Source organism: Myxine glutinosa, chromosome 7 (genome assembly GCF_964187855.1).
Source record: "Myxine glutinosa chromosome 7, kmMyxGlut1.1, whole genome shotgun sequence".
In the NCBI taxonomy this organism is placed as follows: domain Eukaryota; kingdom Metazoa; phylum Chordata; class Myxini; order Myxiniformes; family Myxinidae; genus Myxine; species Myxine glutinosa.
In genome coordinates this window covers 13,295,523-13,312,060 of record NC_136267.1, presented here as the reverse complement: position 1 = coordinate 13,312,060, position 16,538 = coordinate 13,295,523, and the positions used below count along the sequence as shown (strand labels likewise).

Sequence of the window (16,538 nt, the reverse complement as noted above, 5' to 3'; positions counted from 1 at the left end):
GATCGCCGGCAGTCGCCAGTAGTCGCCAAAATATCCGCCTATGTGTGACTTAGGCTTAAGGGAGGCGATAACATGCCAACAGCTTTTTCTCTCGTCCACTGAGTATATCTTGATGTTGGGCTATTGGCCCCACACCTCCTCCTCCAGAATCTCTTTTTACCATGGCTATCAGATATAACCATTTACAGTACCACAAGCAATATCACCACCACTCTTTTTATCCATTCACCTCCCCTCCACCCCACAGCCATTTCCACCCCACTCACATTGAGCTGTGTTCGATCTGAATAGGTCATGCAGCAATTCCCCTGTCTGTATTTGTTCCTCTTCTTTTGTATATGAAAATACTGTATTTTTTTGTTTAAAAAAAATACTAATGGGTTAATTTTTCTATGCCAACTCCTCAGGTTTGGGGATGTGAAAGAATACCTGAACACTTTCCTCGAGCAGTTGGCAATGATTGTGCCCAATGAACGAGACAAGGAAGAACTTTATTATATGGTCGTGCGCTGTATCGAAGTACGTCAACAGCTTTACCATCATTATGGGGTCATATTTGCCAAAATGCTGTCTTATTTTATTTTTCTCAGATCAACATTTGTGTTAATAATGCATAAACTGCAGTATTTCCTGTCTTCAAAAAAATTATTGTACTTTTTCTATACAAAGTCAAGGATCATGGAAGAGCTAAAACACAGAACAAATGAATGGAGGTGAACAGTGATCCTGGATTTAGGTCGTTTCACCAGAAGGGGGTGGATGGTGGACCACATGTGACCTGCAAAAACATGGGGGGATAAAGCACAGAAAGAGCAGACGGTGCAACACAAGGTGTTAGAAAACAGAGACCAATGACCTCACTGCAATGGTAAAGTGAGAGACCCATAGACTCAGCCTCATCGTGGGAGATTTCCATCATCTTGAAGATCTTAGTTTCCATGGTGTCAAGCTGAGCAAGATGGGAGGCTGGGGTGTCAGCCCAGAGGGGTGAGTAGTACTCCATCAAGCTGCTGGTGAAGGCCTTGGATGTGGATGAGAGATCAGGTGTGGCAAGAAAGGACTTTGCATGACCGAGGAGGCCCAGTCAGCTTTTGAAGCCAAATTTGACATCTGATTTGCCCAAGCAAGATCAGGATTGATGGTGAGACCCAGGAGGTTGAATGACGAAACTTCGTCAAGAGGATTGCTAAGAAAGTAGGTCCTCAATGCCAGGCAGTAAATCAGAGCTGTCTCCCTTGACATATCTCGTGCCACTGTCTACCACCCCGCTCTGCTCACCAAACTCTCCTCTTATGGTATCCATGGAAATCTTCACTCATGAGTCGCGTACTTCCTCTCCTGTCGTAGTCAATGTGTAGCTCTAAATGGAATACTCTCATCTCCTCTTCCTGTCCAGGCTGGAGTTCCTCAAGGCAGTGTTCTGGGCCCTGTGCTTTTTCTAATCTTCATCAACAATCTCTCCGACTCTCTGGAAAATCCTCTTTATCTTTTGGCTGATAACTCCACTCTCTGCCGCTCTATATCTCATCCCTCAGATCGGTAGGCAGCAGCCTCTTCACTCTCTGCAGATCTGGATAAAATCAAAAACCGGTCAAACACGTGGAACATGTCTTTCAATCCTGATAAATCTCACAGTCACTGTGTCTCTCCAAAAAGACCATCTGGAAAACCCTCCCATCTACTTTCTCAACAATCCTCTCAAAGATGTTCTGTCACTCAATCTTTTGGGTCTCAATATCTTTCCTGGGAAAACCACATTTCCAATCTGGCCTCCACAGCCAGTCGCCGACTGGGCATCCTCCATCGTGCGAAGTCCTTCCTTGGCACACCTGAGCTCCTCACCACATACAAAGCTTTCATCCACAGCTTGATGGAATACTGCTCTCCCCTCTCGGCTGATGCTCCTGTCTCACACCTAGCTCGGCTTCACGCAGTTGAAACCAAAGGTTGGTTGGTGGTCTTTCTGTCTTCTACCGACTCCTCTCCGGCCTAGCTCCCCCTGCTCTGTCTGTGTTCTGCCCCCCAAATGTTCCTGCATGACGCACAAGAACTGCCAGCAACCCTCTTCTCATGAAACTTCCAAAATCAAGACTCTCTGCTCACCTTCACTCAATCAAGTGAAGACTCACCTTCACTCCTTCATTCCTCTTTCTTCCTGCCTCTGGAACGAACTCCCACACTTCTCCTCAATCCGTCTCCTCCCTCCAGCTCTTCAAAATAGTTGTTCACCACCATCTCTTATCTTCCCCCATCCAAAACCTAGATCTTTTCTACCCCATTAATCCACTCCAAACCCACCTCTTTCAAATTCCCTGTTTTCTTTCCTGAAAGCCCCTGTAGTGTCCATCTTGTTTTCCCATGTACCCCTCCCCAGCCCTGTCCCTTCCACAGATCTCCTGATGTCCCTCTTCTCTACTGTTGTTGTACTTCCCTCTCTCTTCCCCTCTTGTCTCCTGTCCTCTTTATTGTATAAAAAAAACCCCACCTTTAGAGGCCATTATTGTATGTTCTTTACTAATGTGTTAGCTCTTATACGAGCCGAGACTAAGTATACAAAAAAAAGAAAGTAGATGGGAGGGTTTCCAGGCTATCCTGTCGGAGTTCGTTATTCAAGTTAAATCTATTTTGTCGAAATATAGCCTGGCAATGGTTATTGCAGGCTTAGAAACAAGTTGACATCTGTGTACTATGTTGAATTGAAGCAGGATGGCAGGTTGTTGTTTTTTTTTTTTCTTCCCAAATATGAAAAGGTTTCTGCAACTGGAGTTATTGTAACGGCAAACTCCATGTTTGCTGCCAGCTCTTAGCTCATGATGCTGAGATCTTTGGATCAATTCCTTTTCTGACTAATGCTACTGCGTTTTCTTTCTTTCCTTCTTTCTTCTTCTTCCTGTAGCCTGGTGTTGGCTTAGCGCTTAGGGTCCCGGCTTGGGATCCTGGGTTCGAATCCCGGTTGATCGCTGAATTAACACCAGGAGGGTTGACTCAGCCTGTCATCCTTCTGAGGTCGGCAAATTGAGTACCAGTTCACTGGTAATTCCCTGTGTGTCGCAAGAGGCGACTAACAGGGTTGGCGGCAGGAAGGGCATCCGGCCATAAAACATTGCTTCAAAAAGGGGACCACGGTGACCAAAAAGGCCAACCCCTGCTCTGCGGGGAAAAATGGCCTCTAAAGGTGGTTCTTCTTTTTTCTTCTTCTTCCTCTTCTTCTTCTTCTTCGTCCTCTTCTACTTCTCGTTCTTCCATGTTAATTGCCCCAATTTTTCCCACCATGTGGGGTCAGTTTGGGAAATTTTTAGGCCAAGTCATATGAACTGGCTGGGCAAGCCTGACGCTTAAGTGAAAGTGGAAGGAATTACTAATTTGTTAGGCTGTTGGCGATAACTTGCTGATTCGTTGAAAAGGACACCGTGGGATCTTCAACTTCCATCAAATAATGTGAGCAGATGAGACATCCAGCTCAATGTCCATTCGATGGACGGTGCACTTTGTTGCAAAGCTTTGCCTGCAGAGCACCAATTCAACAGTTTATAATTGGGCTGGGAATCAAACCCAGGATAGACAGCTCAAAGGTGTAAGTGTGCTACCTCTGCACTGTCAGATGTCAAATCTCCTTATTCTGTGTTGATTTGTCCATGATGTTCAAATGCCCTTGAGAAGTATATATTTGAGATGTATCTAGTGTTTTCTACTATCTCATAATGAATACTGATGTCTCATTTTGTCTTTGTCCTCCATGTTATATATTTTTTCTTCAACCATATGTTTCATGTTTTTTTCTTGAAGTTCCTCCATGAACCATATGTCTCATGGACGATAGTTTTTTATACCATAGAAAATTGCAAAGAACATTTTTCGTGGAAAACACGTTTTTGAAAAAGATTAATACATATCTGTACTGCAATTGCAGGACACGCTGCACAAGGACAATGAGGAAGAGGAAGAAAGACAGGCAGAGACATTGCTCAGAGAACTGTTGACATCACCGTCATCTCCTCCCCATCACAGTCTGGAGTATCTTGAGCGTGTGGCACATACTCGCTTCTGTCTCTCTTTCGCTGCAAAGCTTCTTGTCCCTCCACAGTCACCACAGCAAGGTGCATCTCTCTCGTCAGGTAATCCTTGTTTAACTTACCTGTTGGGAGTTTTTTATGGTCTAGGCTTGTGGAAGAGCTAGAACACAGAACAGATCAGGAGGAGAAAGGCAGGAGAAAGGGGAAACGCCAACATCAGGGCGGAGGGAGAAGGTAGACGGAGACAGACAAACAAGGGATGCAGGTAACTATGAGGGGTAGGGGAGAAAGTAAGGAGTGGACATGATGGATAGATAAACAATATATTTGGGAGAGGTGGGGGGGTGGTTTAACGGGTGTAGAAAAGATCATGGCTTTGGATGGGGGATGACTTGAGATGATGCTGAACACCTGAGATGGTGAGTTCAACTTACTCTTGGATTTAACGCCATTTGTTTGGGGTTCAACTTACTTGAATTATGAGAAGTGTGTCATATAATTATCTTGGAAATATTATTTACGTATATGTTTTATTTGTGAGAATGGTCTAAGGCCAGAATTATTCTGGTAAAGTAATGGCATATTTTGGGATATTTAATTAAATGCTAATCATTTCCTTTTGTTTCCACATATTTTGAAGGAACTTTCAGTTTTTCATATTGTTTGACTCAACGATTTTATTTTGTGTGGAAATTTTTGAAATCCTCAACACGGGTTTATTTAATTAATTGTATTGACGGGATGTCATTTTGATGGGAATTGGGAATTAATGGGAATTGATGGGAATTAATTGTATTTAAAATGCATGTTGTTGTGTTGATGGGATGTCATGATAGCTCAGAGGTAGCATATTCCCCTTTGAGCTTTCTACTCTCTAGGTTTGATTCTGGAGGCTGATAGAAAACTGTCACCCCTGTGCTTTGCAGAACAGGGCATTGCATCAATGAGTGCATGTCCTTCCAATGGGACATTACGAAAAATCGAAATAGGATGATTATGTTTTTTCCAATAAGGGATGAATGAGAACATTCATAAAATCCTCTAGTAAGGTTTTTTAGCCGCGTCGCAAGACGCTGGTCATAGAGTGCCCTCTGCTGTTGTTCTTGTTCTTCTTAATCTTCTTCTTCTTCTTCTTCTTCTTCTTGTTCTTCTTGCAGAGAAGACAAAACCTCAAAGCTCCACCCATTCTGGGAACCATAGCTCCACCCATTGTGGGAGAGGCTTCATATAAACAAATATCCACCATTTTATTAACCTGCATAGCTTTGAGGCCTGTTTTGTAGGCCCGTGGTGTCTTCCTCTCTCACACAGTTTTATTTCAAATCAAATTCGATATATCATTTCATTTTTCACAGTCGCTAACATAGTTTTAGACTCGGTTGAAAAAAAACGGGAAGAAATTCCGATGAAAGTTGCCCTTTATAGAACGAAATGAATTCTCAAAGGCCTGTAACTTCAAGTCCATTGAGATTTTTTTTTTTTTAATCGCGGCATGGTTAGTCATACACCGCCCGAAATAACAGACGGGAAAATGCCGAGATATATATATATTTTGTTTAAATCGCGGCATGGTCAGTCATACACCGCCCGAAATAACAGACGGGAAAATGCCGAGATATATTAAAAATTCGTCCATTTGATGACAATCGTCACGATGAAATATTTAATTTATACGTCGTCACAATAATGTGGAGAGAGGAGCATAGCTTCGTTCACGTGTCGCCACACACGGGAAATTGCCGAGATATATATTTTTTTAAATCGCGGCATGGTCAGTCACACACCGCCTGAAATAACAGACGGGAAAATGCTGAGATATATTAAAAATTCGTCGCCACACACGGAAATTGCCGAGATATATTTTCACTTTGCACAAAAATAACATCAAGTAATCGAATCAATAGGAATGTCCTGTGCCTATAACATCGACGTTATAGGCACAGCTGCATCTAGGCATTGTGTAACATCGACGCGGCTTTTGTTTTAATTAAAACTTTTTGTACTTGTTTGTATACTAATTGGAGGCTCGTATAAGAGCTAACACACAGAACATATAAAAAAGGAGTGGGAGACAAGAGTTGGAGAGAGAGGGAAGCTCAACAACAGTAGGGAGGGGCACCTGGAGCTCTGTGAAAGTGAGAGGGCTGGGGAGGGGTATAAGGGATAACAAGATGGACACTACAAAGGCATTCACGAAAGAAAACAGCGAATTTGAAGGAGGTTGGTTTTGGGGTGGCTTAACGGGGATAGAAAAGATCAAGGTTTTGGATGGGGGAAGATAAGAGATGGTGGTGAACAGCTGTTTTAAATACCTAGAGGGAGGAGTGTTGAGTTTGTTCCAGAGGCAGGAAAAACGAGGAATGAAAGAGTGAAGGTGAGCAGAGAGTCTCGATTTTCGAAGTTTCACCAGCAGAGGGTTGCTGGCAGATCTTGTGCATCCTTCAATAATATTTGGGGAACAGAGCACAGATGGAATGGGGAGCTAGGCCAGAGAGGAGTTGGTAAAAGATAGAAAGACCACCAGGCTGACTGTGGTGAGAGATTGAAAGGCCCTCAGAATCAGCTTCATCGCGGGAGATACCAATGATTCTAAAAGCCTTCGTTTCTTAGCAACCTGCCGAGGTACGAAGTTATTCATGTACGGAAGCCTCAGGTTTGGTTTTAGGGGGTTTTTTATTTTGAATAATTTGTTCTCAAAACCCTCTGGTGACTGTGGGAAAGGAAACAGTATTGTGCCAGAAATTATGAGGGTACTCGAATTACGATTATCATCATTATCGTCAGTCCCATTCACCATTTCAAATCTGACTTTGCCGATAAGGCTTATTAAATTGGTTGTTTATCGATATGAATTTTACACTGCACTTTACCATTACCTCTCCGAGGAAGGAAAGTTCAACAATTTTTAAGGTTGTTACCAAAAGTCTGGTTTTGCGTCTCTTTAGGTTTCTTTGTATTCCATTCTCAGTCTATATATTAGATTAAGTATAAATTTTGATTTACCTTTTTGTTGAATGGATAGGCCAAAACGAACAACGGCGAAACAAGACATTTTTGGAGCAGCTATCCACAAGGCTGCATATTGCTGGGGATCCTGTTCTACAGTGCTTTCTGCTTCAGAGGATCCATCAGAACGTTGGGTTGGAGCATCTGCTTGAGCTGATGCAGCAGCCTGACATGCACTGGCTCTTCCCTAAAATCATTCTTTCAACAAAGGTATGACACAAAAGCAGTAAGGAAAGTTGATACAATTGAGACATTTAAATAAATGAGCAGGATTACAAGTAATTAATTGGCATATGTGGGAAAATCCTGGGCTCGATTCCTGGTCTGGGCATGCAATTTTTCCCACGTATGTCAATTAATTGAGACATTCTACACAGGAAGAAAGGCAGCACTCACGTGCGCACACACACACACACACACACACACACACACATACACACACACACACACACACACACACACACACACACACACACATACACACACACACACACACACACACAACAATACAGGATCTAGACAACAAACCATCATACACAAATACCTCGGAGTAGAAGAAGGCCTCACAAACAATTGCGCAAAACAATTACCAAAGAATACCTGTGCAGAACAAGACTGATCCTGAAAAGATACCTTTCTCCAAGGAACAAAATCAAAGCTATAAACCAACTAGCAATACCAGTATCCCAGTACAGCTGCAAAATAATAAACATGCCACAATCAGAAATCAATAAACTGGATATCAAAACAAGGAAACTCCTCACCATCCACAAAATGTTTTACAAAAATCAATGCATTTCGAGAATGTACCTGCCGAGAAGAAGGTAGCGACCTAGTGGAACTCAACCAAGTGCACAGAATGACAACTGTAGAATTTGTAAGTAAACACACAGTCAGCAAACCAGAGAAGGTATCCCTAACCCAAACTTTCTAACCTGGAAAAAACTTTCTCAAGACAGGTGTGTAATGGAAGATGTCACACAAGAAACTGAAACAACGATTACAGCCCCAATAATTGCAAAAATGAAAGAAAAATATTAAACAAAATATCAACAGATACACACAGTCAACTGGGAAAATGCAGGAAAGTATAAAAAAATAAAGAGTTGGACAGATTGGGAGTTGACAAAGAAGGTTCTTTGGAATGGCTTAAAAGAGGTCAGCTCTACTGGGATGGAGAACGAATCATTATAAATGTGCAAGACCAAGGACACTACACCAAGGGATAGGTGAGGTAGCGAGTGGAAACCCGGGCAAGCTATCAGGACAAAACCAGAAGGATTTGGGCTTGGGGAGAGTTAACCCTCTGGTAGTGTGGCTGGGCTCCATCCAATGGCTTTAATAAAGTGGCGGGACTGAGTCGATCGTACAAGCGTAGGTTCTGCAAAGTAGAAACAGAAAGTATGAGCCACCTCCTATCAGGATGTAAAAAAAATCTCCTGCCAGGGCAGCTGTACACCCGAGTATGTCGAGTAAAAGGCACAACAAAGTATGTCGAGTAATCCACTGGCACATCTGCAAAAGTCTCAATATCGCAGTTCCAAAAAACTCATGGAAACATGAACCAAAAGCAATCACTGAAAACAAGGAAGTAATGCTCACGTATGACCTAATGATCTATCAAGCATGAACATAGAAACCTAAGCATTATGACCGGATATAGTACTGAGGTACAAAAATGAAAATAAGGCATTGCTAATTGAGGTGTAATTCCCCAGCGAGTTTGGCCTAAACAATGCAGAAATCAAGAAAATGACCAACTACAAAGATCTCAAAAATGAAGTCAAAAGATCCTGGAAGCTGAAGAGAGCTGAAATTGTACCAGTGATTATTGGAGCAACGGGAATGATAAAGACGAACCTTAGAGTTCTTAAAAACCATCCCTGGGAACATTATGACAAACAAACTGTAGTTGGAAGCTGTCCGAGGCTCGGTGACGATCTTCAAAAGAGCCCTGGGTACAAAACGTTGAGAAAAAGAAAACTTACACAAACTGGTCCATGAATCATTATCCCATACTGAATCTGAGGTGGATACTTCAATACCTGGGAGGACTCCGTTCCACCTTCTGAAACCCTCATATGGAGATAACAACCAAACACACACACACACACACACACACACACACACACACACACACACACACACACCCACACACACACACACACTTCATGGAGTTTGCTTGCAACGATAAATAATTAAATAATTGTGAGATTCATTGTTTTCTGTTCCATTTGTGCCCAAAAAGACCAAATGCCAGGCTTTGCCAGACCGCTTCTTGGTGTGTGGTAATGAATACCAACAAGCACGTGCATCTGTGTCTGAGGCCCTTTTCAATGGAAACCATTCTAAACTTCGCACCTATCTGTGGGTAGGTCGTGTGTCATATTTACACATTCAATTTGCATATACATTATATGTGATGAACTGGGTTCATAATGGTTCCAAAAGAGCCATAGATCCTTGGCTAACATTATTGTCTTGAGTGACGGTTTTGTAATGATCCAGTGAATTTACGTCTCCAGTGAATCCAGTGAATTTACGTTTAATCTCCTATACGTCTCCCTCACTACATGTTCTAAATTCACATTCATTCCATCCCTCCTCCATCGTTCTTAATCGGATTGCTAACTTGAAAATCACAATAAACCCAATTTGTTATCAATGTTCGTCTTTCATTAATCATCCACTTTCTAAACTCCCCTCTTGCCCCTCCCCTCCAAATCCACCCCCCCTTGCCTCTACACTCCTAAACTCCCCCCCTTGCCCCTCCACTCCTAAACTCCCCCCTTGCCCCTCCCCTCCTAAACGCCCCCCTTGTCCTCCCCCTCATAAACTCCCCCCTTGCCCCTCCCCTCCAAATCCCCCCCTTGCCCCTACACTCCTAAACTCCCCTCTTGCCCCTCCACTCCTAAACTCCCCCCTTGCCCCCCCCCTCCTAAACTCCCCCCTCACTCCTCCCCTTCAAAACTCCCCCCCAACCCCTCCCATTCAAATCTCCTCCCATACCATTCCTCTCCAATTCTCTCTCCTCCTCAAAGCTGCCTCCTCCCCACTTTGCCTCCCTTCTATCTCATACCTCCACCTCCCCCAACCTTCTACTTTCCTCTGCCCCCCCCCTCAAACAACTCCTCACTGTGCCTCATCCCTTCACCATCAAACCTTTCGTCCTCCTCATCCTTCCCTTTCTTGCAACTCTTCTGTAATCTCTGACACACGATCAACTGCTCTCCCTACCTCCCCCTCTCATCCTTCATCATACCCCACCCCTCCCCTCCCCTGTCCTGTACCCACCCGATGCTCCTCCTCTCTCTTCATTAATGGTATGGACCTCAAACATCCGGGGCCTTCGCTTAAACCTGACTGATCTCTCCATTCAGGTTGCTTCTGACAATCCAGACTTGATCTGCTTAACAGAAACTTTCCTCCTTCAAGATGTCTCTGATTCCTTAATATCTCTTCCTGGTTACTCCCTTCTCCTGCATGATAGACCTGAGCCTTGTCCTGGTGGTGGGGTGGCTATCTTTATCAAAAACTCTCTTCCTCACTCTCCTTGCACTGCCCTCTCTCCACCTCACCCCCAGCAGTACCTCTGGCCACGGCTTCCTCTCCGCTCCCACCTTTTGTTCATATGTGTTCTGTACCGTCCTCCAAACAGTGATGACTCCATTTACATTTCACTGTCTGACAACATGGACCATCTTCTATCCACTCATCCCAACTGTCTCTTCCTCATATGTGGTGATTTCAACTGTCATCATGCCAGCTGGTTGGGTGTGGGTTCCTCTCTCACCAGTCATGGCACCTCATCAAAGGACTTCTGTGACTCACTGGGATTGACACAATCTGTCAATTTCCCGACCCGGATCTCAGCCAATGGAGTATCTTCTCTTCTAGACTTGGTTATGACAAACTTCCCTGCTCATGTCTGCTGCTCTTCTTCTGCTCCTATCGGTTCTTCTGATCATGTGCTTGTTAAAGTGGCCATCTCTCTGGCCATTCTCAGAGAGCCTCCTCAGCGTCGACGAGTCTGGCATTTCACTCAGGCCGACTGGCACGGTCTTCAAGCAGCCATCAATCATCTGGACTGGTCTCCCATCTCCAATGCCTCTGACATCAATTCTTCCTGGGAATTTTTCCAAAGCAAACTGCTCTCTCTCATGCACAGATTTATCCCATCTCGTCTTCAGTTGTCTTACCCTTCCTCCTGTCCATGGTACACTGAATCTTGTGATGAGGCAGTTGCCCTGAAACAACTTGCGTTTGCCTCTTGGAAGGCTAATCCAACTGAAGGCAATCTCAGTTCCTTCCACCAAGCTCGGAACAAGTGTGTGTCTACCCTCAGGAGTGCCAGGAAGCACTATCTCTCCACACTCAAGAATGAACTCTCAAACCTGTCTCCTTCCTCCAAATCCTGGGGGCTTCTGGTCAAATCCGTTTCTGGTGTTTGTTCCCCCTCCATCCCCTCCCTTACCTCAAATGGCTACACAGTTGACACCGCACGTGACAAAGCCGAATGCCTCAACTCTGTGTTTGCCTCAAAATCGTGTGTCCCAAACCCATCTCTCTCTGTTCCCACCTTACCCAGTCGAACCCAATTGCTCCTGGACACTGTGTCCTTCTCTCCTGACAAGGTGGAGGAGTTTTTGTAAAACCTCGACTCTGATTCTGCAACTGGACCAGACGGCATCAGCCCACGGGTCCTAAAATCCTGCTCTGCCACTCTATCTCACCCTCTCTCTGTTCTTTTCACCCTCTCTTTTGGTCAAGGTCATCTGCCAGCATCCTGGAAATCAGTAGACATTCCCACTTTACACAAAAAAGGTACAAAAACAGATCCTTGCAACTACAGACCAATCAGCCTGCTCCAAATTATCAGCAAAGTCATGGAATCCATCATTGCTTCGGATATCAAATCCTTCCTCTTCTCCAATGGCTTGATCCCCGATCATCAATTCAGATTCAGACCAGGTCACTCCACTCTGGACATGTTGCTTCTGCTGTCTCAACAATCGATGGAGGTCCTCAATGCCAAACAGGAAATCAGAGCTGTCTCCCTTGACATATCACGTGCCTTCGATACGGTCTGGCACCCAGCTCTGCTCACCAAACTCTCCTCCTATGGTATCCATGGAAATCTCCATGCATGGCTTGCGGACTTCCTCTCTGGTCGTAGTCAACGTGTGGCCCTGAATGGATTTCTCTCATCTCCCCTCCTGTTCAGGCTGGAGTTCCCCAAGGCAGTGTTCTGGGCCCTGTGCTTTTTCTGGTCTTTATCAATGATCTCTCCGACTCTCTGGAAAATCCTCTCTATCTCTTTGCTGATGACTCCACTCTCTGCCGCTCCAATCCTCTTCCCTCAGATTGGCAGTCTGCAGCCTCCTCACTCTCTAAAGACCTGGACAAAATCACAGACTAGTCAAACAAGTGGAACATGTCTTTCAATCCTGACAAATCTCACATTCTTACTATGTCTCTCTGAAAAGATCGACTGGACAACCCTCCCATCTACTTTCTCCACAATCCTCTCCAAGAAGTTCTGTCACTCAAGCTTTTGGGTCTCACTATCTGCCATGATCTATCTTGGGAAAACCACATTTCCAAGCTGGCCTCCAAAGCCAGTCGCCGACTGGGCATCCTCCGTCGTGCGAAGTCCTTCCTAGGCACACCTGAGCTCCTCACCACATACAAGGCTTTCATCCGCAGCTCAATGGAATACTGTTCTCCCCTATGGGCCGGTGCTCCTATCTCACACCTAGCTCGGCTTCACGCTGTTGAAACCAAAGCTTTCAGAATCATTGGAATCTCCCGCGATGAAGCTATCTCCAAGGGCCTTTCACTCACTCACCGCAGGTAGGTAGGTGGTCTTTCTGTCTTCTACCGACTCCTCTCCGGCCTTTCTCCCCCAGCTCTCTCTGTGCTTTGTCCCCCAAATATCCCGACAGGTCGCACAAGATCTGCCAGCAACCCTCTGATGGTTAAACTGCCGAAATCTCGGCTCTCTGCTCACCTTCACTCTTTCATTCCTCTTTTCTCCCACATCTGGAACAAACTCCCACACTCCCTTCAATCCCACTCCTCCCTCCAGGTCTTTAAAACAGCTGTTGACCACCATCTCTTATCTTCCCCCATCCAAAACCTTGATCTTTTCTACCCCCGCTAATTCACCCCAGATCCACCTTGTTTGAAATTCCAACTTCTTTCCTGGAAGTCCCGGCAGTGTCCATATGTTTTATACCCCCCCACCCCCCCTCCCTCCCATGCCCCCCTCCTCAAAGCCCTCTCCCTCCCACAGATCTCTCGATGTCCCTGCTTTCAAATGTTGTGTTTGTGTCCTTCCCCCTCTCTCCCCATCTTGTCTACCGCTCCCCATGTTATATGTTTTATGTGTCGGTTTGTCTTTCTGTGTGATTAATGTTAGCTCTTTCACGAGCCTCGATGTTGTATACAAAAAAAAAAAAAAAATTGTCTTAAGATGGCAACATTTCATTGGCAGACAACACATCACGTTGGAGTTCCTGCTGTTGTATTATTTAGAGTTCTAAGAATATCTGTTGTAAAATGGCTGCTATCTCCTTTCAACAATAGGCATTCTTTGTGATTTATGGCAAATGTATGCAGAGCTTAAGTTGGAGAACGTATTTGCTTATTTTGACCTCCTGGTCTCTGTAATGTGCTTCATTGAACACAGAATCGAAGAATAAAGTACGAATGAGAGCAAGGGTTGGACATGGGGTGAACAAGATGGAGAGAGCCGCAAACTCTCAATCAAAAAGGAGGAAGGAAAAACTGGGGAAGAAGTAGAAATGGAACAAAAATGACATAAAATTAAAAAAATTATGAAGACGATGGGTGAGGTAGCGAGGAGAAACCTGGGCGAGGGAGTGGGGCTAAACCAGAAAGAAGTAGGCTTGGGGAGGGTTTAGCCCTACAGCAGTGTGGCAGTGCTTTGGAAATGGTTAGTAGCATTAGTTAGAGGTTTGAGATACCCCTCCACATGAACGGAGAGTTAATGAAGGTAGGAAATATGGTCGTAAATGGGGGATGACCTGAGATCTTGAAGCCCTGGAGGGGAGAATGACAATGAATAGACTGAAAAAGTTGGTTCAACATGTGGAAAAAAGAGGAACTCGTGAGTGGAGTTGAGCAGTGAGTTAGAAGCGGTTACTGGCAGACCTTGTGCACCTTCAGAAAACTAGGGGTGCGGGACAGCACGGAGAAGGTAGAGGTGTATTTTATGTAGATGCAATGATTCCCCTGCAGGTCCACTGGTTCAATATTATCCGTGTTATTTATTGATTTTTCAGCCTTTAACATGATGCATCCATTTACCCTTCTGAAAGTGCTGGGTGACCTGTGCCTGAACCCCCATATCATACTCTGGGTGGAAAGTTTTTTACTAGACCGTCCTCATCAGGTGAAGGTGAATGGTAGCTTATCAAAGTTATCAATCTTGATTCGTGCTCCACAAGGCAGTGTATTATCACCTCTACTGTTCATTATGTACACCAAAGGATGTGTGGTTCTCAAAAAAGTTCAAAATCTGAAAATAATAATAATAATAAAGAAGTCTCAAAGAAGAAAGAACTCTATTAAGTACGCGGACAATACCGCCATTGTTGGCTGTCTTTCCGATAAGTTGTCCTTTATATCGTTCCTCGATGATATTGACGCATTCAATACGTGGTGTGGGGACTTTTGTCAAAGTCGATGATTTTCGTGAAATCTGATTCTGATACTTTCTACAGCTCCACAAACTATTGATGGTTCAGAGACACACAAATATAATTGACGATTTTGACAACCATGTCCATCAAACCGTCCAGCACATTTTCCCAGCCATTTTAGCACAAAGAGTTTCTTGGTGCAAAAATGCAGTGATGTGATGTCAAGTCATCATCATTAAGGCCAGTCACAGTCAAGACGCTGTTTCAGCAGACTGACAAATCCAGATTTTCGACCAATCAACGCAAGTGCACCATCCGTCTTAACTGAAGCGAACTTCTTCAAATCCAATTCAAACTTTTCTACCACACCTTTAAAAGAATAAAGAATGGCGATGCCACGAGTGCTGTGTTTCAGCTCACAAATTGAATCTCCGTGTTTTTGGACACAAATTGAATCCAGAAAACGTGCTGTGCAGTGTCTCGGATGTCTTATGACTCGTCTAAAGCCAGCGAACATGACACACGTCTTCAAATGAACACGCAGTTGGGATTCAAGATTGCAAGAACAAATCTTGCAATCAGCGAGCAATCATCTGCTGACTCAGCTGCACATACATATCAAACCTTCTCCATCATGTTGTTTTTGTCTTTGGTTCATAATTTTTTGAGCAAAGTTTCCATAGTTCTTCCGATGATTTCTTTCACCAATTCTCCGCCTTGTTTTTCCCAGCCAGAATCCACACTGCTTTGTAGCTAGCCAAAGTCACCAGCTCAGAAGATGAAGGAAACTGTTTCAAATTCTACTGCTGCTGATGCAGCAAAGAAGTTTATTATGGACTTGAATATAGAAACTGAGTGGCTGTCAGATAGATCACTGATATCTGCAGGTAGTGCTGTCAGTACAATGGAAGCCAAATGTTATTGAGTGATAATAAAAATAGCAGTTTAACCTCAGCTAATTTAGTTAGCTCTAAATAATAGTGGGTGTTTATTCAACCTGCTGGTGCCGTCCGACGACTGATGCACCAACGCAACTGTTTGAAAAAAATAAATGGCAGCTTTTGAAGAAGATCAATTCACCACATGTCTGTGGCCGGATTCGCCTCATGTGCCAAGCGTATTGGACAACCGTGCTTCAGAGCATCCTTTGATCGTGCCAAATGGGACTGAGAAGCCTCTGCTCTTGAAGCGTCTTTTTTATTTGACATTCACCATGTACTCCTTGCACAGACGTCTTGTCTGGTGTTGTCTGGTGTTGGCTGAACGGTTGAGGTGGTTGGCTTGAGGTCTTAGGGTGCTGAGTTTGAGCCCCTGTCATGCCGTTGAATTAACACCAGTTGGGCTGACTCAGACTGTCAATGCTGATTCCAACATTTCAGCAAGATTTATGACTGTCAATTGGCATTCTTGCATTCCATGGTTCTCAGCCAAGCCACAGGTGTATAGGTTGACTCTGACGGATTGCTATCCTCAACAGTGGTCATCTTCAAGATGCTTCCCGGCCTTGTTAAACAATCAATTCCATTGCTTTACTTTGGAATATGAAGGGCTCACAATTGGCTCACGATGATGTACGCACATGGATGTTCTTTAGTCAAGATTTCCATACTTTACAGCACAGTGATCACAATTTACTCATTTTCACCAAATCAGTTGACTACGGTACCATGACAGTTACATCTGAGAAAATAGGTTGGTTATTCAAGAGTATATTTGCTTCTAAATATCTTCTTCTATGTTCGGTTAGGGTTGGCAGGATAGTTCATAGCGAGTATACTTACCTTTGATCTGACTCTACCTTTAATTGGACTCTTCTGGGTTTGAATCCTTACAAGACTGAGTGCTTGAATGC

At 44.2% G+C, this 16,538-nt stretch overlaps 1 protein-coding gene across 1 annotated transcript in view; it reads left to right on the top strand.

Annotated features, from left to right (window-relative positions):
- RNF213 (ring finger protein 213) overlaps positions 1 to 16,538 on the top strand; it is a 391,778-nt gene that overhangs the window by 290,349 nt on the left and 84,891 nt on the right. The window contains exons 38-41 of the mRNA XM_078781285.1: positions 408 to 519; positions 3,911 to 4,115; positions 7,036 to 7,229; positions 9,268 to 9,390. Of these exons, the coding sequence (XP_078637411.1) occupies positions 408 to 519; positions 3,911 to 4,115; positions 7,036 to 7,229; positions 9,268 to 9,390 (634 nt within the window). The remainder of the gene's footprint in view (positions 1 to 407; positions 520 to 3,910; positions 4,116 to 7,035; positions 7,230 to 9,267; positions 9,391 to 16,538) is intronic.